General features: G+C 40.5%; 1 protein-coding gene across 1 annotated transcript in view; it reads left to right on the top strand.

The window, feature by feature from the left end:
- Positions 1 to 22,392, top strand: part of ptpn11a (protein tyrosine phosphatase non-receptor type 11a) — a 31,287-nt gene extending 8,895 nt beyond the window's left edge. Inside the window, exons 3-16 of the mRNA XM_015366145.2 lie at positions 657 to 851; positions 1,239 to 1,431; positions 2,357 to 2,476; positions 2,707 to 2,820; positions 3,339 to 3,435; positions 4,313 to 4,392; positions 5,281 to 5,439; positions 5,992 to 6,123; positions 6,474 to 6,628; positions 7,467 to 7,534; positions 7,745 to 7,896; positions 9,886 to 9,998; positions 10,612 to 10,713; positions 11,167 to 22,392. Coding sequence (XP_015221631.1) covers positions 657 to 851; positions 1,239 to 1,431; positions 2,357 to 2,476; positions 2,707 to 2,820; positions 3,339 to 3,435; positions 4,313 to 4,392; positions 5,281 to 5,439; positions 5,992 to 6,123; positions 6,474 to 6,628; positions 7,467 to 7,534; positions 7,745 to 7,896; positions 9,886 to 9,998; positions 10,612 to 10,681 — 1,648 coding nt within the window. The 3' untranslated portion in view covers positions 10,682 to 10,713; positions 11,167 to 22,392. The remainder of the gene's footprint in view (positions 1 to 656; positions 852 to 1,238; positions 1,432 to 2,356; positions 2,477 to 2,706; positions 2,821 to 3,338; positions 3,436 to 4,312; positions 4,393 to 5,280; positions 5,440 to 5,991; positions 6,124 to 6,473; positions 6,629 to 7,466; positions 7,535 to 7,744; positions 7,897 to 9,885; positions 9,999 to 10,611; positions 10,714 to 11,166) is intronic.
- The last annotated feature ends 406 nt before the right edge of the window (positions 22,393 to 22,798 follow it).

Raw genomic sequence — 22,798 nt, 5'->3', positions numbered from 1 at the left:
CTGCATTACGAAGAAAGAAATGGCTTTTCTGCTTCTCAGTTGCTCACTGTAGTGGAAGCGACATGTACCAAAAAAATCCTACACATCTGTAGTTCAGGTCTTCATGCTTTATAGTGTCCCGGACATTGCAGCTTCATGCTAAACATGCTTTGTTTTTGACTGTTGCTTTTTGTCCTGAATTGGTGTAACCTTCAGCACTGTGTTCAACATTTCTCGACGGTGTTTATTTTCAATGAAACAGTCACTCCATAGCAGATTTGTGGTTTTTAACTGAGTAACATTTCTTTTTTTAATCCATCTAAAAATAGAATTCTGCAACGACACCCATTAATCTCTCTGTGGGTGGGTGATTTTACCAAAAGTAGTTGGTTCTTGAATTCACAGTTCCAGATATGTGGGTATAGGTCCCTGATCGCTTGATGCGTCATCAACTGTGCCATGTTTCAAGGTTTCTGAGCGGCTCAGCCAGTAAATCGGCTCACTGGGCTTGACTGGGGTTCCCTGAGCTCCGGGGGGGGTTAAGTGGCTATAAATGGCAGTATTCATGGGTCCATGTATTTGTTGAAATTTGATTCATCCAGTTAGTTCCATATTCAAAGCAAAGTAGCAGATCCCCAAAGAGCGTTGTTCAGCTGCGCTGTGTTTGGGCTCATCAGGCGGAACGGCGCCGTCACCCACATCAAGATCCAGAACACCGGCGATTACTACGACCTCTATGGCGGGGAGAAGTTTGCCACGCTGGCTGAGCTGGTGCAGTACTACATGGAGCACCACGGGCAGCTGAAGGAGAAGAACGGGGACGTCATCGAGCTGAAGTACCCGCTGAACTGCGCCGACCCCACCTCTGAAAGGTGAGCTCAGGTCTTCGCCAGGAACAGCAGCGCGTGATGGATCGATCACCTGTGGAGTTAAGACCCACAGCGTAGAACCGCTGGCTGTTTCTTCAGACTTGCCTGTCGGAACAGTCGGACTGTGTTGGCTTCATTTTAGAGAAACATTGCCAGTGCCAGTTAAAGCTGAAACTGAAAGAAAATCAAATGCTTCCAGTTTTTTTTTCTCTGGGGAGAGCTACAACAGACTTGTACAGGACTTCTTCCACCAAAATGAAACCCTTTTCGTTTTTTAGCGTGTGAGTAAATGGGGCTCCAGCAGCTGTCGGTTTGGAGAGTCGTTTCTGTGCAGTAAAGAGTCTTTATGATGCGGCGTGTCACAAACGTTGCCCTGTGTGTGCGCGCCAGGTGGTTCCATGGGCACCTGTCTGGCCGGGAGGCGGAGAAGCTGCTGACGGAGAAGGGGAAGAACGGCAGCTTCCTGGTCCGGGAGAGCCAGAGCCACCCGGGAGACTTTGTCCTGTCCGTTCGCACCGGGGACGACAAGGGCGACAGCAGCGAGGGCAAGCCAAAGGTCACCCACGTCATGATCCGCTGCCAGGTGAGCGCCCAGCGGCGAGCAGGGCACCTCGGGGCGAAAATGGACGTGGCAGCCCCGTGTCACAGGAGTCAAAGGTTTTGGGCAGTGTTGTCAAGTACTCTTTTAACGAAAGATCAAAGACGTAGAGCAAAGCTCTGCAATTTTGGTTTTCAAGGTCGACAGTCCTAGCAATAGCATGTCGGTTCGGGAAGAGGGTTCGATTAGCACGAGTGAGCCCTGATCTGCACAGCTTTGAAGCAGTTCTTTTTTTTTTGCAACTTGTTTTTTATTATTTTTCTTTCATTTGCAAGCCCACCAGCCAAAACAAGTTACAAAGATTTCTAAAGCGCTGTGTACATATAGATGGGGGATGGAGTGAGTGCTGTCGAGTTCGTCGACTCATGGTGACCCTAGGGATAGTTCCCCCATCACTATTCATAGAGTTTTCATGACAAGGTACGGAAGTAGATTGCCAGGCCTTTCTTCTGCGCAGATAGTGCTAGTGTTGTTGTAGTTGTCACTGCTGCCCAGTATGGGTTATTGGAGAATCCTGCGCCTTACATGGGACATGAACCCACTGCCCTGAGATTGCGAGTCTCATGCTCTACCTACAGAGCTAGTCGGGGCGCATTCATATAGACATCTCGCATTTAAATTCTCATGTGTGTACATTTTTACTAATGATGCAAATGATACCATTGATCACCATTCATTTCAATCGTATTACGAACAAAACTATTGCTAAAAACATAAGATATACTCGTGAGCTTGATAATATTGCTGTGACCTACTGGAGTCTTAAGAAGCAGTTGTTTTTAAGGAGACCTGAAAAACCTGTGGTTCAACATGAGGTGGTGTTATTGGTCTCTAAAGCAAATGTGTGGTCATGTATGTGAAAGTGTTAAAATACCCTTGAAGAATGAACGAGCCTTCTCTGAATTTACAGCAGGACCTAAAGTACGACGTGGGTGGAGGGGAGAAGTTTGACTCCCTCACGGACCTGGTGGAACATTACAAGAAGAATCCGATGGTGGAGACGCTGGGCACTGTGCTTCAGCTGAAACAGGTATCCAGCAGTAGGGCTTCACATCCCTGATTTTTGGAATCCGTTGGTGCCGTTTTTTTCCATGTCATCACTCTTGATATCGGTCAAATCCGTAGACATTGCAAGTCTACTTGTTTCTTTAAAACAATGACTTCTTGCTTTTTTTACTACACATTAAAAACAAGATCGTTACTGCTAGAAGGTGTGCTAGTCGATTTGTGTTCCTGACTTTGCTTTTCACCTCCCTGAAGCCTCTGAACACCACCCGGATCAACGCCGCAGAGATTGAGAGCCGGGTGAAGGAGCTGAGCAAGTTGGCCGAGGCTACGGACAAGGTCAAGCAAGGCTTCTGGGAGGAGTTTGAGGTAAGGATCCCTTTATCTGTATTCTCTGAAACTGTCAAACTTGCCTGCGAAAATTTCTGAAGCAGCTTTATTTGAAAAGACCTACAGAATGCTTCTCCTAAGAATTTGTTTTATGTTACTTTTGCCAATATCTTCAAAACCAGCTACTCCAGTAAAAGGAATATCTGAGCTGCCAAGTCTAATTTTACTCCAATGCAATTTAGTCAGGGTCTCTTGACTTGTATGCAGGGTAACATTGAGTGTCATTAATATCATTCAACAATGAATAATTTGATGTTTAGTCCAAATGAAAACCTGCACCATGATTTTGTTGCATCTTCTGTCTGTGTAATGCAAGTTCAGCCCCTCCTGCAGCGGCCTTGGCCTGTGTGTGGAAGGAGAATCGTGAAGGACCGTACTGGACCACGCTTTGTGCAGGCGGAAGCTGTCCGAGCCCTGGTTCCGACCCCACTGCTGCTCCTCTTAACCCCTACCTGCCGTGTTCACAGCTTTCTCGTGTGGTGCTTTCTGTGTTGCAGACCTTGCAGCAACAAGAGTGCAAGCTCCTTTACAGCCGCAAAGAAGGACAGCGAGCGGAGAATAAGAACAAGAATAGATACAAAAATATTCTGCCTTGTGAGTGCCTCCCCGTTTCCCCCTCGTTACTGTTAAGACCCCTTTAAGACTGTGGGTGCTCTGGTCTCTTAATAGCGCCATCATATCAGCACAGGTTTCAAAACCGCCTAAGAAGATGGTGTGGTGATGTATATTTCATATTTGGAGTCTTGGTTTCTTTTGCCAGCTCAAAGTATTCCACAGTATGTCCCCGGTCACTGTGGCTTCTTCCGTGTAGAAACAGGTTGTAGTCTGCTCATGCGGTTATTTTGCAAAGTGTCATTCTGTAACAAGATGTAGGGCTTTGAGATGGTTTCTTGCTAAGAATATGGGATCTAGAAAAAAAAAATGATTTCATTCTTTAAAATCGCTATATGGCTGCATTAGCCTCTAGGCTGATTGAAAACCCCAGACCTGGTCACCCATGTTTGCCCATTAGATTAGTCAGATTTAAATTTAACTTAACATTGGAAAAGAATATAAGTTTAATTTTTTTAAACAACTGGAATCATTCACAACTTCAGAAGAAGTGGGGAAAAATGGTCAAAAAGAGGTCCCAACAATTTTGGTACCATGTAGGTCTCGGACAACTTTGGTGTTTTCCATAAGTTGCATTATTGTTTAAAAATCCTCTTTTCATTTTATATTAATAGCTGCACTTAAATATTCATACTCTTTATGGACATTTTCTGAACATGATGCAGATAACATCGGAATTGTTTCATATAACTGCATTTTGCCTGCAGTCTGCTTCATGGCATAGTGTTACACTTGTAAGCGCTGGGTGGCATGGTACTGTTTGCCATTGTGTTGAAACATTTTTTATTTTCTTACATTTTATTAGTTTACTGTGACTTCTAATACAACTGATCGCAAAACTGTTTTCCCTCCTTTGCAGTTGATCATACGCGTGTGGTGCTAAACGATGGGGATGTAAATGAACCGGGGTCCGATTATATCAATGCCAACATCATAATGGTAAGTGAATTATAGAAGTGAGGAAATATAAATCTGTACAGAGCTGTAGAGCAATGCTGACACTTCAGACTCGGTCTGTATCATGTATGAAATTTATCTATTTCAGTTTGAGAGAATGTACAGTAATATTTCTGTGTGGTCTTATTTTGTTGTTTGTTGCGTTTCTCATTAAACAACTGTATTTTCTTGGATAACCCCCCATATCTGCTGGCATAATGTCAATAGTTTATTTTCTATATATGTATAAAGATAATGTAACAAGAATGAAAGATGAAGACAAACGTTTATTTTGGTGTTCTGGACACGTTCTGTTTGTAAATCTTGTCATCGCTAAATAAAAAGTAAAAAAAAAAAACATTCCCTCAGGTGAAGGGCACTGATACTTTAGTCTCTGGTGCGTTTATTTTAAAATTTTTCCTTTGCAGTTCTACAAAGACAGTTCCCTGGCATTAAATAGTAAGACAGCAGAACTGGGGTGTGGCTGGTTGCTGCAGTTAAATGCGAAAAACATAAAAGCTGAATTTTCTAAATATTTTTATGAGTTTGTAATGGTCAAAAGAATTGCAGAAGGAAATAGAATTATAATGTATAGCATTGTAGTTATATTATTATAGTTCTGTACTGGGGCTCTACAGCAAGCACATAAGGAACCATTCATAAAACACCATCCCAGAAAAGGAATAGCTTTATAGCTACAGAAAAATTAAAGCCACATAATCCAAAGATAAAATGGATAAATGGTCAGATGGAAGTCAATTTTGAAAGGGGGGGGTTATGATTTTTCATCCTCAACAGGAGCATGGTATATCATTTCAGATGGTTGACTGTTTCCACTTTAGGCTTTGCTTATAGTATTTTCGAAAGACGTCAACTCTTTCTTCTTTCCAGCCTGAATTTGAGACGAAGTGCAACAACTCCAAGTCGAAGAAGTGCTACATCGCCACGCAGGGCTGCCTGCAGAACACCATCAGCGACTTCTGGAGGATGGTCTTCCAGGAGAACTCCCGCGTCATCGTCATGACAACCAAGGAGGTGGAGCGAGGAAAGGTAGTGAGGTTCAGGAATGGGTTTGCTCTGTCCGATTGTTCACCCAACAGACCGGGCTTCCGATATGTTCCGATATCCGGTTCACAAACATGGATTGGAAGAGAGAATGCAAAAGTGTTTTGTTCGTCGCATCATGTTCTGCTTGTGTAACTGTAGGGATCACCAGTGTATTTGAATCCCTGTCCATAATAAAAGAATACCAAGTTCTAACACTGAGAAAATGTAAGAGGACTATCAAAATGACAGTAGGGTCCTGTGCCCATCACCACTTTGACCCTACAAGAGGAATGATTCAATTACGTAGCTGTTTTAAATAAGGCTTTGTCCTTTTTATGGCTGGTTATTCAAAATAAGCATCCAAGTGGTCGGCCACTATGCTACAAAATAGGGTCAGGTGTTTGGGGTATATTGGTTTAATGTTCACAATTTGAAACTATTCTGTTAAGAACAGACCAGTCTTTGATTCAGAGGTTGTCCCACATTCTTCGGGCAGAAAACCTGACGAGTCTCGCCATCTGCAGCCCTGCCCTTTAATCTCCCCTCTGTTTGCAGAGTAAATGTGTGAAGTACTGGCCAGATGTCTCCGCTTTGAAGGAGTACGGCGCAATGCGTGTCCGCAATGTCAAGGAGAACTCGGCACATGACTATATTCTGAGGGAACTGAAATTATCGAAGGTTGGACAGGTTGGTAGAGTTCCAGCATGTTTTTTTTCCTTGTAGATGGAAAGGTAATAGTGCAATTGGCCCATTGCCTTAATCTGCCGAATGTAAGCAGGAGAAAGGAGGTAGACAGTGATGGGCTGTGTGATGGTGATGCCTAGTCATTGCTTGTGATCTTTTTGTGACAAGCAGTCGCACTTTATCCTCAGCTGTGGTAAAAGGTTTACATATAATTAAAAATAACTTGAAAATACACAGATAATGTTCTGTTCCCAACTGCAACTACAGTTGTGACGGGTATGGGTGTCCTGTCTCCCTGAGGGGTGCTCCAGCGTGTTCCTCTGCCGCCCCACGCAAGCCCTTATTTGTTCCAGGGGAACACGGAGCGGACGGTGTGGCAGTACCACTTCCGAGCCTGGCCCGACCACGGTGTGCCCGGCGACCCTGGGGGTGTGCTGGACTTCTTGGAGGAGGTCAACCTCAAACAGGAGAGCATCCTGGAGGCTGGGCCCATTGTGGTGCATTGCAGGCAAGTTCCTCTCTTCCAACCGGTGTGTCCGTGTCCGTGTCCACAGGCCACTCGCCTGTCTGAAAGTACCTGACCACGCCAGCGAAGCCTCTCGTATGGGAGCAGCATCACAAGAAACTTATCTTTATTTTAGAAATGTAAACAGTAAGGATTTCTTAAGAGCTTTTCTGTGATTTATTGAGCTTTGCTTCTTCAACTTGTTATTATTGGCCTAAGAACCCATCTTTTCTTCTGTACTTGCACAGTCCATGTCTCATTGTGGCATCACCCTTTGGCTTTCAAAAATTGTCAGAACTGATTTTGCTACAAGAAAAACAGTGGAGCAAGTGTTTCAAGTTAAATGTGTTTAAATACACTCAAAATAATGGCGCTGTTGTTTTTCTGTTGTGGTTTAGCGGTTTGCTCATTGTTAAGCTGACATCTGCTGGGTCTACAGACTACAGACTTTAAAATACTTTCTTCAAACTATTTTAAATCTCCTCAAATGTAGAAACCCACGTACTGCCTCTTCTTACAGTGTCGCAGATACATGTTGCTTGCTTTAAAATCGGTGCTTTGAAATTTGACTGCCTCTGCTTGTAATATTACCAGCCTGGGATTTCCCATTGACCATCCCACAGACAGCAAGCCAATAAAAGTCAGATCAGTGCCTTTTGTTTTCCTTCAACAGCCTCCTTTGAATCGGTTACCACTGAAACATCTTAGTGTGTCATTCAGTAATCTACCAAGTCTAAAAGACTGTTTTGGAAATCACTGCTTAAGTATTCCACTTTCGTTATAACTTTTTTCCACAGCTTGTATTATCTCTGTTAAACACTGCTGTATTTTGTTATTTCAGTGCTGGCATTGGACGGACGGGAACATTTATTGTAATAGACATCCTAATTGATATTATCAGAGAAAAAGGTAAGTGGGGAAGAAACTATAGTTACAATAGGTCTCTTTAAATGCATAATATTAAATATCTCCTAGTTAATTCTAAAATGTTAGTATAAGCATCTCATATATTTATTTGTATATCTGATTAATAATGAGGAATTGGATCTTATTGTCTGTTATCCTGCATGTCTTGGGTCACCTGTACAGAGAAGAATGTTGTCTGGCCTTGTCTTGCAGGGGTGGACTGCGATATTGATGTTCCCAAAACCATCCAGATGGTGCGATCTCAGCGTTCAGGGATGGTGCAGACAGAGGCGCAGTACCGGTTTATATACATGGCTGTGCAGCACTATATTGAGACTCTGCAGCGTAGGATTTTAGAGGAGCAGGTAACTTCTGTGGCCAGTCCTCTTTGTAACACAAAGTAAAAAATGTTCCTATCACTCCTCCTAAATTCCATAAAAAAGGAGACTCTTTAGCTTGTTGCTGGGATTACAGTTTTGAATGGCCTTGCTGAAAGTTGCAATGATTTGTTGTTCACTCACACATGACCTGCAAACCTGCGCCATAAACCGTGGTGAAAGGATACACCCCCTTGAGAGTTTATGGTTTAACATTTGACCTTCATGTACTAACAGTACATAAAACTAACATCACTTGACAAATAACACACAAATTCTTCTTGTAGTCATTACTTAAAAAACATCAGCCAGCATTCAGTATAACTCTGTGTGGGGGGGAAAAAGTGCGCCAATAGTTCTGCCATCTCAGTTAAGAGGGTGTGTAGAATCAGGCACACCAAAATGTACAAACAATTAGTTGTGCATCACTGAAAGTGATCATTTTTATTGCCAGTGTAGCTGTTGGAGGACACACTGACTTGACTCTGGCCATGCACGGAAAAGCACAGGAAACCATCTGTACTGGCTTGGCACAACCAAAGTCAGAACTGCCTGACCTTCAGCAACATGACAGAATTTTATTGTACTTGTTAAAGTAGCTGATTAGTAAGACTACATATAAGTGCCCCTAGGACTAGGTGTTTGTTGCTATTTTAGGGTAATGGGGATCAAGCGACCTTCTCGCATGGGGGGGAAACTCCAACACTGATGTCATCGGAGTTCTGCAGCTCTGTCGCAGGTGCCCTCTGGTGGCGGCTCTGCTGTCATTGCACTCCGTTCACACGAGTCACAAGTGGTTTCCTCACCACTGTGTCCAGTACAGGGTGGTCGCAGCCTGTCCCAGCAAACAAGAGGTGCAAGGCTGGATACACTCCTCCCTCGGACACAAACGCACGGGCCCTCACACCTCGGCCAATTTTCCCTACCAGTACGTCTGGACTGTGGGAGGAAACCTGTGCAAACACAGGGGAAATGTACAAGCTCCACGCATACAGCACCCCAGGAACTGAAACCCTGGGCCCCAGCACTGCGAGAGAGAAATGCTCACCATTGCACCACCAGTGTTGCCCTTTTGATATTGTCCTCTAAGGGACATTACTAAATATATCATTAATACCAGTTCTTATTAACTATTGCAAACATTCAATTGTGACAAACAGTTAAGCATTCAGGTCGGATGCAATTGATCAGAAGGGCAATTGCCTACCTGAAGTTTTGTGAGCAAATTTAGTCATCAAAATGTTGATTTATGCGACAAAAAAATAAATTTTAAAATTGTCCCATCTTTAAGAGTCTCGGTGATTACACAGTAATAAATGCAGGCTGTTTGTTCCGGATTTTATTTTTTTTAATCAACTTGCATTGAATTAAAAAGTTTATTGAATAAAAACATCAGATTAATTTGCATTCATTATTAAAAAAACAAAATATGTTTCACTGTGAAGTCCTAGTGCTATATTAATGTGTGGATAACGTCAATGACCAAAGTGTCTGATAAAATCGTACAACTGCACATCTGGCTTTGATTTGGAACTGGATCCAGGGCTCCAGCACTGCAAGGCCGCAGTGCTAACTACTGCATGACTGTGCAGCCCCAGATTTTGCATTGCATCCTTAAAATTCTTGTAGTAAGGGAATGAGTTTTGTTCCAATTTTTCGTCTCAGTTTCCGTCACTTCACGATCTTCTCTACTGAGATGATAGCATAGTTCCCATCTGGCCATGCCTGGGAAGCGGGTGGCAGATGCTGGTGGAAATGCCTGTTTTTACATCTGGGCCCCATCTGTCCAGCACAAAGCATGTAGATTACCATCAAAGGTGATGATGAGAGCTTGGGAATGTTCTCAAAGTGCTTTGCAACAGGGATGTTAGCAGCACATGGGACGTGTTGTATTGACTTAAAAATCCTTATCCATCGCTAGGATGGCCATGTATGTGCCACCATCTTTTCTCATGCTTCTTTTTCTCGTCTTTGCAGAAGAGCAAGATAAAAGGCAGGGAGTATACCAATATAAAATATTCACTCTCCGATCTAACGGGAGGGGACCAGAGCCCGCTACCGCCCTGCACCCCTACGTCAGCCTGCGCTGAGTGAGTAATTTACTGATGCTTTTTATCCCATGTGGCTTACATTGATCTACATTTGTGCAGCTGGGAATCTTACCAGAGCAGCTGGATTGACTTAAACCTGCTTTACAGTGCAATAGTAGGAACCCCCAGCCTTCCAACTACAAGGCGAAACCTTAAACGCTGCTCCACACTGCAGCTCACGCTACTAGGGGCTGCACTAACAACAGACAGGTCATGAAAGTGCGGTGGATAATATTTGGCTTCATTGGAGAACAATAATATTAGAGTAAACTAGGGTAAGTAGCACAGCCAACCTGGTGTAAAGGGCATCCATGAGTATGTGAAAAATGCACAGTGCAGACTGTTTATTTCCTGATCCAACAGATTTCCATAACACAATGTATTTAATTTCCCTTGACTCCTGGTTCGTCATACAATGTGCACTGAATCTGTCCCTCTCTGTTGCATGCCTTTGTGATGCAGTAGTGTGGCCTCCCCCCCCAACCTTCACGGCTTGTGGAAAACACACGTGTTCTGAAGATCTTGGGGCATGATGGAATGACCTTTAGCCAATTTGTAACCACTGCAGCTGCATCAGGGTTGGAGACATTAATTGTTTTTCTTCCATTTACAGAATGAGAGACGACAGCTCGAGAGTCTACGAAAATGTGGGTTTAATGCAACAGCAGAAGAGTTTCAGATGAGAATTACCCTATTTGATGTCCTAGTTAATGAGGTAACCCGCATCAGGGGCTATATTGTATGTAAAGTGACACAATACGGTGAAGCTCGATTTACTGTGTTTGCAGTGTTTTGATGGTTCTTCACTGATCCCAGAACTGAGCAGCTGATATTTAGTTCTAAATTTGGGAATCCTAACACTTCTGTAGTTCATCATAAGCAATGTAGTAATACTTTTAATAGTATTTCTGCTAACAGTTTAATTTTTAGAAGTAAATAGTTATCAACTGTAAAAACATACAAAATAGGTTGGTGCCAATTGTAATATTATAAAATTTTATTTTAGGTGTTGGGGGGGAAAAATACAAATAATTTTGTAGGACGTGATGTTTACATGAACAATGAAACTGAAATATTCTAGAGGTATGCAGGTTAGGGTTATGTAGGTTTTGCAGGTTAAAGCATGATCACAGTTTTCACTAGTTTTGCCTGTGGTTTTGTTTTCCAGGAACCTCTTTTTAGTTTGTTGTAAACCGCACCAGAATGCCTGAGAAGTGATTGTGAAAAAAGGAGAAGATGAAGACTGAATATCTGAAGGCGAGAGTCTACAGATGGTGTTAATCCTTTCATTGTTCATGTAAAGTAGTTTTTTTTAATCCCGTGTGCAAACCATTTTGATCATTGTGGAGCCTTACTCTAAAAATCCAAATTATTTATTTTAATTTTAATTTTGTTCGTGTCTCCTGATATTCGATTTCTTTTGGAAAGCTGTGGTTGGATCCAGGGTATGAAAACAGGATGTAGGCCACAATTAATGTTTTTTGTTAATTTGTTCAGTTTTTGGTTGTAGGGAAGACTTGCACACTTCTGATTGCTAACTGTCCACATGTTTTTATTTATTTTGTAAAGGGTGGTGTATAAGTGTTGAAAAGAAGTTCAATGAATTGCAGAGGAAGGACGCATCTTTTGCCAAACAATAGTGGTTTATCAGTCTGAGTGATATTTAAGCCTTTTTTCACTCTCCATTTCAGTCTTCTTTAGAGTCATAATTTTTTTCTGCAGACTTGAAGGGATCCTTTTGAATGCAAAAGGGCGATTTACAGGGGTAGTACGAAGCATTCCTGCCCAACTGCATTGTCAACGAGATCCTGTGGGTTTCCTCAATGGAAATGCTGAATGAGGCATTCTGGGCAGGCTGGTGGTTGTCAGCCTTCTACTCTAATGAGGGGTTTCATGATAGCTGAACATGCTGATACCCTAAAAACCTCAGTCTTTGTTCTTTTAAACTTTTTAAACCATTCAGTAAATAAAATCTCACGAACATTTCAAAGCGCTTTTCAGTAGCCTCTAACAAACGGTAGAGATTGTGTCCCTTTGTGTCCCATTCAGCAGTACAGCACTGCCCCCTCACCGGATGGGGACTCCAGTCTTGGATCCTGAGCAGAGCTCCAGCACAGCGTGATTATGGTGAAGGGAATTGCATTCAGGTCTGGGTTCTCAACCTGCTTATGAAGGCCATTAAGGTTAACATGGTGTCCCTGGTGAAGTCCGCGGTCTTGGTGTTTCTTGGATGCGTTGGTGCATTTTCCAAGATCAAGTGTGAGTCACAAAAGTTTAAGGTCAGATTTAACTGTAATGTGGGTACAGACTAATGAATCAGCCTCTACAGTGTGGCTCGGTAGATTGTTCCAAATACCCATTTTTTTAAATTATTGTTTAAATTGTTTAATCAAAGCTTAAATGATTGATTGTGTGACCAAGGATTCAGTTAAGACCTTTTAATTTCCTGGTCCCCTTAGACCTCTATAAGCAGCTTTATAGACCAATGGGTTTTTGTTACTTAATTCAGTGTCAGGTACCAGATTGACAATGTTTCAGGCACTGTATTTGCAGGACTCCATATCCGATATAGATTTTCTTTGATATTGGTAAGAATGTTATTATGATCAGCTGGAACATCTTTAGAAGTTGTGGTGTGATGCTTTCAAAATAATGATCAGATGAGATTTCTAATTCTTGCAAGTTTCCCCCTGAAGATGAGTCCCGATTGTTTCTGTAGTGTATATTTGTGATGTGAGGTAGCATGATGGTTTGGAAGTTGGCACTGTGCCTCACAGCTTGGTTGGGTTGTAGCCTGAATTCTGGTCAGGGTGTCTTCTGTGTGGAGTTTGTGCGTTTTCCCCATGTTTGTGTTGGTCTGGGTTCTCTGGTCTCCTCTCGCATCCCAAAGACATGCTTGCTAAGTTTGGAGGATCAAGTGAATTGTCCCCGTGTGCTTGTGTGTCCTGCAAGCACTGGCATCCTGTGGGATATAATTCTGCCTTGTCCTCTGCGCTGCCCAGATAGGACCTTTGAGATCTTGCAGTCTGATAACAGATAGGTGGATGTTTCTTGTGTACTCAGGAATTTCAGGAAAGGTTAATGTTGAAAGGGCTGGAGAGTGTTGATTTAAATTGCTTATATACAATATGCAAAGCCATGTGCAGTCAATTTCTGTAAGCAGTAATTTTGGATTGCAAATGGCTTGTTCTTTGTATCTGGTTAAGCAATAATTGGGATTGACGAGTTGTATTGAGTAATGGTAAATAAAAATGAAATGGAGCAAAGACCAGGTTGGTGCAGGAGTCTGTTTGATTACAGTCTGAAAAAGATTTGGTAATGTGTGCAGCATGTTTCACTGTTTTCTTACAGTGTGCTCTTGGACTTTTTGAGGTGGCTTCACCGGGATTTTTTTTTAACCACTGAAATACCTACCTTTTATTCTACAACATTATTTTAAAGAAATAAGTATAAGTTCATTGGGTCACTCGTGACTAACATTTTTCAAGGAAGAAAAGAACAAACACTCTTCTTATGCTTTGCACATGTTGTGCCAAGTGTTACCTTATGTATGTTGGTTGACAGGTTATTTTGAGTAAAAACCTGAAAAGTTCAAAACGCAATTGCCACTGATGCCTATACTGTAATGTAGATCTTTTATGCCCAAATGTTATTACTTTGTAGAACAGGAAAACATTAAAATGTGCATCTTGACACACGTCCTGCATCTTAATGCATAACACCACGTGAGTAAAAAGACACAAGCAATTGCTTAGAACTGGGCATCGTGCAGAGCCTGATGTAGACAGGGCTATGAGTGCCAATGTACTGTAGACAAATTGTATTGCATTATCTAGGAGGATGTCCTCATTCAATACTGAAAGGTTGTCTGCATGCCATGCTTGCCCCTGTTAAGGTTTTTTTTAAAAAGTTATGTATACTGGCATACAGATCTGAAGGTATATTGAAATGTATGATTTTTATGTCTACAATATGCACGCACAATCTGGGTTTCCAAACTTGCTGCATCTCTCTCCAGTATATTTAATTGAATGTGTTGCACCTTCACAGCATATCCAATCCATAAGTAGTACTTGGTACTTGCTGACAGCTTCATTATTTTAAAACTTTACATATAAAGTATTAATGAATTTAATATTTTGTATGTAGGTGTATAATTCCTGCAATGCTTATTTCTTACATAAAAATTTCCTCCAGCCATTTCAAACAGACAGTATTGTCTTCAGTTTAACACTGTTTTTGTCTTTTATAATAAAGGTATATAGTTAATGTTTCTATTTAGCTGGTATGTGATTTGAACCACAAAACAAATGCAAAAATAGCAACACTACTATGAAATCCTGCCCTGGTAAATGCTAAACTCATTTATCCTGTGGCTGAGCTGACATGAATCCGGGTTACTTTGCTCATAATACTAGTTTTGGAGGCCAGTGCAAACCCCATTGAGAAGGAACAGCACACTGACAGGCTGGCACTAGCTCCACAGCTGTTGCTCTGGGTAGAAAAGGTGTATTACCTGCAAGTCAGGGATACTTTATTCTATAGTAATGCAAGCTTTGAGAAATGTTCTGGCACAATGTGTTTCCAAAAGGTGCCTTATTCTGTACTGGAACCTATATGTAAAGTAGAAGTACACAAAGACAACTAATAGAGTTAGATCTTGATTTGTTCCCTTCCTAGTGAGTTACTTTTCTATCAGAAAGACATTGAAATAAATTGCACCATGTCGGAAGTAGTGCTGATTTCTTTTACTAGTTTTTACCAGACTGATGTGCCTGTCGATTGATATCACTTAATTACTCAGCTGGAGCTCCAAGACCTATTGGTACTGATTCTGACTGTCAGAGCTGTGCTTTGCTTTATGACATGATAACCATGATCTTAGAGCTATCAAAGAGGTTATCGGTGAGTGATATTGAAAAGAACATGTAGATTAAAAACTTATCTAAAGGCAGGGAATCAAATCTTGAAACAAGCTTTCAACAAGTACCTCTGTTTTAAGATGTAACTGAAACCAGTAAAGTGGAATATCCCAAACCCCCTTACAATTGCTAGCAGGTCTCCCTTCCTGTCAGTGCAAGAATTTATACTGAGTGAAAAAAACTTTGCTGGCACACACAACTGCAGCAATTCACTGAAGTATTATTGAAATTTTCCAGATCTTTTTTTTTTGTAAAAAAGTGCAAGGATTTTATTGAAAAGACATTACAAGTAAATGTATTATGCAGATGAACATTGTGCATCAATGGGGATTATAGACAGGAAATCCTGGGGTAGTTGTGGGTGTGCCCACAGAATCCAAGACCTCGATCTCTTTAACAATTGGACTGTTGTGCACAGCAATTAGTGCATCTGTGTAACACTGTCTATATGCACCCTTGGTTCGTTGCTAAAAGCACAGCTGATGTGTCAGCCTCCAACAAACTGATGGCACGAAGACAGTATTCCTGTGTGGAGAATTTCATTCTTTTCCTGGTCTCATCAGGCTTGACATAGAATGGGCTAAGCTCCTCGTTCCCCATGCCTGCTCATGTCAGCCTGGTAATGTGTAACATTGTCTCTCTTGGGTGATTAATCAAAACAATAGTACTGGAGTCTATGCAGTATTCAGGACCTATATACTTTTTCTAAAATATACATACATAAAGGTGTCTTTTTATGCTTAAAAATAAGCGGTTTCAAGTATATTTGCCTTTGTGGCCTGAAACCTCCCTCAGGAAGCTCAAGAGGAGATTTTCACCTGTTCTTAAAGCTTTGTAAAACATTTGTTCAAAGGCAGTAATTTAGTAAAAATTGTGAGATTAGATTTTTTTTACATTGTTTTTAACAACCATAGTCTGGCATTAGCATGATTTAATATGCTCAAATCCAGCTCTTTCAGGGAAATTGGCTTTTGCACTGCTGTAGTTGAACACATGGTGGCGCTGTGTAGTCTTGATATAGAAGGTGGTTTGCTCTGACTTCTGGTCCTTTTTTGGAACATCATGATGACTTGTCATATAATGCAAGATTTTCCACATCTGCCTTTACATTTATTTTCCCTTGAATATTTTAACAGTTTTGTTGTTGTCATTGTGTGCAGCATCATTACCAGGATCCATTTTATGTTTAAAGTGTTAAAGGTCATGGTCTGAAAATATGTAAAATACTTGTCACATGAATAGTGACAAAAAGTTCGTTTTTAACTTCTGCAATTAGAACATTTTAAGTAACATTGTAATGAGTATAAGCAATTTTATAGCACTTTTGACTCCTGGCGCTCCCGGAGTGCTTGAAGTACAGAAACTGACTCACTTCATCCCCTGAAGAGCAGCCCTGGCTGACGATATGCAGGAGCCATGAGGCACCAGCAGCTCAAGCAGAGGACTGAGAAACGGCTTCACTGATAGATGAAAGGGGAAACGTCAGCATGGTGATATTGGACAGTCCCAGAGAGGAGGTTAGTCAGCATGTCAGGGTTGACAGCTCCTGCTCTTTTGAAGATTATAATAGATTTAAAATGGTTTTGTAGTAGTAATGAACATCAGCTAGTCTTTCCTAATATTTGAGTCTTAATATTTTTTGCTTGTTTTTATCCATATTTTGAATTTCTTAAAGCCCTATGCATGCAATTTGTTTACATTATACACATTAGTCCACTTTCTGATTCTGCAGATTTTTCTTTGATAAATATTTCATTAAATCTGTTTTAAAGCTTATGAGGCAGATTGTGAAAATGTTTAGAGAGGAGAAGATGATAAATAATATAATAGCCAGGTGCATTTTCCACTAATCGTCTCGGAGCACCCTTTCTATAGCCACAGAACTCTATACCTTGCTTCGGTCTGTTGAAGTGTAAACAACTGGAGTGAGTCAATGAAAGAAGACTGGATTTGAGCAGGAGGGGAAATGGGGGGGAAAAACTGGGATCTAACTCTTTTTTATGGCCTATGTACACCCAACCTGTATATCACAGATACCATATCTTAAATGGTTGTATGCATCCTAGATTTTAGGGTGAAAATGTCTTGATTCCGTTTCCTATCTGGAGTGAAGTGATATGTGGGACGCTGTGGAGCAATTCCTGGTCAGAATATCTCTGTTGTGCCCTGGACAGGCAACAGACGGTTACAGACATGGCATTTCAGAATATTGGCTAGTGGGTCTTTAATACAGGAAGGCTGTGGTGATGAATGATGAATTTCCTCTTATTGTACGTCATTGCAATGCTTATTGCCGTTGTTACTGTGTCCTAAGTATATTTAGGGATATTTACCTGTTACCGGCTGGTCATTGTGTGCTCCATGGAAATCATCTTTATTCTCTCTCTGTAGCCCAGCACCCCTCCACCCCCATCCACATTTGCAGGACCATTTGCACAGAAGCACTTTTCCTAGATTCATTACTAGTTTTCATTATTTTCATGTATGTGTTAGTCTCTAACCCCCAGCTCTACCAGGCTCAAGCCACAAGCCTCACCATCTTGCCAAAATGGATATAATAAGCTCATTGTGTGTAAGTTTTAGGAGCGCATGATTGCATATGGATTGTTGTGAAATTAGTATAACTGAACGTTTTTTAGAGGAGAGGTGTAGTGTGCAAAAGCATACTGGGACTGGAGTAAAGTAAACTAAGACAGATCTATAGTTTGTTTTAGGAAAAAAAAAGCTCAACTTTGTTTCCCTTTCATCTTTTATTTCAGTCTATAGTACCTGTCTTTTAGCTTTGTCTGCCTGATGTCCTTCCCTCTCGCCACAGGAGTTTTCTGTATTGCTTCCACTAGCAGGTTTTAAACTACTAGATATGACTGTAAGACCTGTAAGCAATTATCAGCATTAAGTGATGACAAAAATGCCTCTTTGAAACTGTACCTGGTGGGTTGTAATATTATTGAAATGGTTTTGTTTCAATGAGACAAATAATAACTGTTTGGACATAAGCTTTTGAGCATTTTAGGGGCATTCCATGTGGTTTTGCAGGGTAGATCTAGTTATTTTTTTTTATCAGCAATTTTAGTTTCTGATCAGTTCCATGATGGCGTGGAACAGACCTGGAGCTGCTCCCTCGTGATCAGCTGCACCATGGCTGTCCGCAGCCTGTTCATGAACTGCTCCTTCATGATCAGCTGCACCATGGCTCTCTGCAGCCTGTTTGTGAATAGCTCTATCATGTGAAATTGGAGGACCAGTGAAATTGTTAACCAGATGTAAAGTAAGCATTCACATACTGTATGATGTGTGTGTGTATATATATATAAGTTCAGGTGGGTAGCTGCGTCGGCATGCGTAGGCTGCAAAGGAACAAGTAATAGGTTTATTCCATGCTGAAAAAAAGAAGAAAGAACACAACGTTTCAGCCATGGACACCTGAAGAAGGCTCCACGGCCGAAACGTGTTCTCTTTCTTCTTTTTTTCAGCATGGAATAAACCTATTACTTGTTCCTATATATATAAAGTTACAATTCAAATTTATTTTGTGCTATATTCAAGCACCTGGCAATTCAATTTCAAATTGCCAAATTAAAACAAGTAATGCAGGTAATTTAGTTTGCTTTAATATAGAGGAGAAAAACTAAGTAAGAATATTTCAGCAAAATTATCAGCATTTTATCCTCCTGAGGTTTCTTGTGCTGACACACTGCAATAGAAAATGTGCAAGGTCACACTTCAGTATTTGGCTGTTGCCGTTGTAAAATTTCATTTCCAAAGTAGATGAGTATGGAAGTTTAGATTTTACAGAGTGGTTGCTGCAATGCTGATAAATGTCTCTAAGGCGTATGAAGTCAAGTAGCACTGTGCAAGATGCACAGTTAATTTCCTGGATGTAAGCAGCTCTTTTTAGCTCGTGTTGTACTCGTGTTGTAAAAAAACATGCTGCTGCAGCTGTGTTTTTATACTGCCAGTCGTGTCCTCCAGGAGTATTTCTCTCGTTTAATATTAAAGGATGGGGATGAAGATTCTTTGCTCACTAGTGAATGAGCAAAGGCCTTACATAGTTTGATGAATAGAGAAAGATGTACTGTAATTACAAGTAATTTTTTAAACCTAGTGAAAAAATTAAGACTGTTGCAGCAGAATGTTTATGAAATGTAAACACTTCTTTAAAAATGTAATTATCAATCCACATATGGGACTCTGTACTTGAATTATGAGCAGTGCTGCTTATGTGGTAGTTATTTATCAAAAGGGGGTAATGTCTAACGCTGGAGAAAGAGAAATTGGGCAGTCATGCCACATACTTCAGAAAATTAGCAGATGTGGATGCAATAAATGGTATAAAGATGTAGTAAAGGTTTTCATGGCTTGGGTGCAAAGAATCCATTTGTGTCTTTTTATGCTACAAGGCTTTTAGTAACATTTCTGCTTCCCTGATTCCTTACTTTAAATCACAGATGAAAAAGCATACTGTCTTGCCTTTTATGCCACCTACAGTACATTGATAATTTCAAGGTCTTATGGGTTAATGTAGCTAGATGTGGTTCTGTGTTAGTAAAGTAGATGTAGCAGAATATGTGCGAAAGTCTGGAAGGATGTCTCAGTAGTACACATTCAAAGTAGTTTTTAGGGGATAGATGTAAAAAGAACAAATTCCCATTGCTATGTTAAAGGAAGATGGTGTACATTGCCTAAAGGCAGTTAAACAGCTTTGCAAAAAAACAGATAAATGCAAACACTAGAGTGTTCATTCAAGTACGCTAATATATTTGTTCATGCAAATAGCAGGAAACGTGAGTGTGCTGATACCATGCCAAGGGCTTTAAAAACAACACTATAGTGTATACCTGAATCAATCTGCTAATAAAGAAAGGCTGAAAAGAGTCAAGCATCTAGAAAATAATTCCAGGGCTTTGTTGATTAAAAAATATTTCAGTGGTTTTACATATGTTTGATAGCACTGTTTAAGCAAGAAAGATTGAAGGACCTCCGCTTGCAGCAGCATGGAATAGCATTATAGAAAGCCAGCTATAGGAATTTCAGCAGTAAATTGTGCTTCCCAGTGGAGGTGGAGCGCGGCTTGGAACTTTCGCTGTGTAATGCAGTCAATCAGTGACGCACGGAGCGCTGTATCTATCTGAGCCCAATTCCCGATTATCCATCTTTTGTCTACTTTTGAAAATTCCGAGGTCGGTGTAATTGGAAGTCTGCCATTGACGTACCCTAACAGTTAATTATCCTGGACTCGCCTGGAGCAGCTGCAGTGCGGTCAGGTTTGTTGTAAGAGTTAACAATGCAGCGAAATTCACACATTGGGGAAACATGCTTTCAAGGGTCTTTGCATGTTTATATTCATACTGTACTTCACTGAGCCCATAACACTGGTGAGAGTATTGCTTAGGTTTTGCTGACTGTTTATCAGTCCGATTTTATCTGGCTTAGCCATTTCAAAATGAGGGAGTACTGATGGGTTGCCTTGATTTAAAAAAAAAACAACAACCTTTTTGTATGTGACACTTAATTATAAGCAGTCTCGGATGCTGGCACCTGCAATTAATTGAGGTAATACTGAAGGAGATCAGCACAATTATTACTTGATCATTATTTTTGATCGTTAGATATTGTGGATTTGTGACTGAAATGTCTATACTGCTCTTGTCTTGGTCATGATTCCTTTATGTTTTGGATGTTGTTGCTGTAATCTTATTTTTAAGCAAGGTCAGGCATGTGTGCTCTCCAGGAACCATGATGCTTGGGCATGGTGTAGAGGGAGAGACGGTGCAGGTGTTTATCGAAGTGAAGAATGCGTGTGTGTCTATAACCAGCTCCCGAGTCGTGACTCTGTGGGGTCTTCAAAGAAAGGAACTTGAGAATTTTCTTCTTTCGGAAGGCCTGTTCTCTTCCTGTTTCGCTCCAGGCATCTTGTCCCTTCGTTTCGTGAGAACCACCTGAGATAGCCTATGCCAGAGCTCTTTCAAATTTTTTGATACCTATCTTACATTTCTTTAAAGCATATATGTTTATTTTTTAAACTTCATATTTTTAATGTGGGCTCACTTTCAGGAACCAGTAAGGAATAGATTACACTAAATGTGAATTTTATCATCCTAAATATATAAATAAAAATGGGAAAATGTTGAACTCAATGCAAAGACTATATTTTTTAACTCTTATATATTGTATATGAATATCTTGTAGAGGAGAATGTACTCAATTTAAATAACTAAACCTTAATAAAATACACTATGTTTAACCAGGCAGTTTCTTTTTTCACCAGGATTTTAGTAATATATTTTTGTTGCAGGTCTTTGGGAGAAATTGAGCCTTTCTATACATTGATTGTTAAGGTTTACTTGAGTGTATGCGCAGCGTATCATTTCTGGTTACCATGTGACATTCTGCTTCTTGATTGTATATGATAAAGACAAGCTCACACCTTGTATGATGTATGGCCTTCTTGTCCCTAAACATCATGTATTGTATGCACAGTAGATTATTTGTGTAGTTGTAATGTACAGAAGCTTTACTAAATGTTGTTACAGTATATATGTGTTTGTGTGTATATAATATAGATAAACTACAGTTCAATGGGCTATGCAGTTTCCCTGAAGTGGCTTATTTCAATGAAATTAAACTGCTTGAAGGGTTTATACTGTATACAACACGGCTACCATTTGGTAGTTAAAATGGTGAAAATTCAAAGACTTGTTAAAGTTTAGTTTAAACTGGTAACTTATTAGGTACGTACGACAGTATCGGTGAATGGAGCTAGTGATTAGTTATAAAATGTCTGTTACGGAATTGAAAGTGTAGTGCTGTGTAGTTATGAGATGACCTGATTCCTGACTGGTCTGCAAGCCGTGATGAAGGCTTTCTGAGCCCCACAGTCATGTGAAGCTGGTTAGCCAATCGGAAGTTATTTTTGAGCCGTGTTTGTTATACTATATGCATGCACACATATATACAGTATATACAGGTATGCCTTGACTGTAAAGTTATTCCTTTTCATTCCCAAACTACGGCGGAATATACAGAATGATTGCAGTTTGGGAGTCAACAGGAAACGGGATGAATGATGTAACCTTATAGTCTATTTATGTGTACAGCCCTACCATAAAAAAATGAGCAGCCTAATAGATGGGTGGTGGGGGGGAATGAGTGTGCATAATAACATAATGCTGAGCAGAAAAAGGAGCACACACTTCAGTTTTATTCAGGATTCAGGGCCTGACAGACTCAGGCATTTCATCTATTTCACAACAAACTGGACATCATCAGTGAACTTGAGATGCTTGTTTTAATATGGCTGGGCTCTGTTTTTGTGTGTATATGTGTATATTTTTTAAGGTATACATGGGTGTTAGCTTGATTGCTTTGATATCTGTCATGACCTTTATTGATGCAAGCATACAAAAATGTATTGGTAAATTGTATTAAAACTAAACCATAGGATTAAAATCATTTTATACCAGTGTGCATAATCTCATTCTTCCATTATATTGAAATGTTGTCGGAAACTAGGTGCTAAAATATGCTTTTACTTAAAGTTTGAAAGTTACATGTTTCATAAAAACACAAGTTCACAGCTTTTTCTGTGCCTGGCTTGGTATAATATTTGACAATTGTTGTTGGCAGATTTCTTAAGCTCTCTCAAGACTTTTGAGGGTTGCTTATGGATACCAGTTTTCAAATCGGTACCATCATTCCCAAAGAGAGATTCTCTCTCCGTCTGTTCTCTCACTGGTTTACCCGATACACTGGATACCCGATAATTTTGTGCACCTGAATTTAGGTTTTTGCCACAGCAAAAGGTTTGAATACTTATACAGTTTGAATGTTCTTTGAATATTCTAATATGGTTACTTTTTTTCCCTTTGCACATGTGTA

Source organism: Lepisosteus oculatus, chromosome 22, assembly GCF_040954835.1.
Source record: "Lepisosteus oculatus isolate fLepOcu1 chromosome 22, fLepOcu1.hap2, whole genome shotgun sequence".
Classification (NCBI taxonomy): Eukaryota; Metazoa; Chordata; class Actinopteri; order Semionotiformes; family Lepisosteidae; genus Lepisosteus; species Lepisosteus oculatus.
The sequence above is the reverse complement of the archived record's forward strand: the minus strand, read 5'-3'. Positions and strand labels throughout refer to the sequence as shown.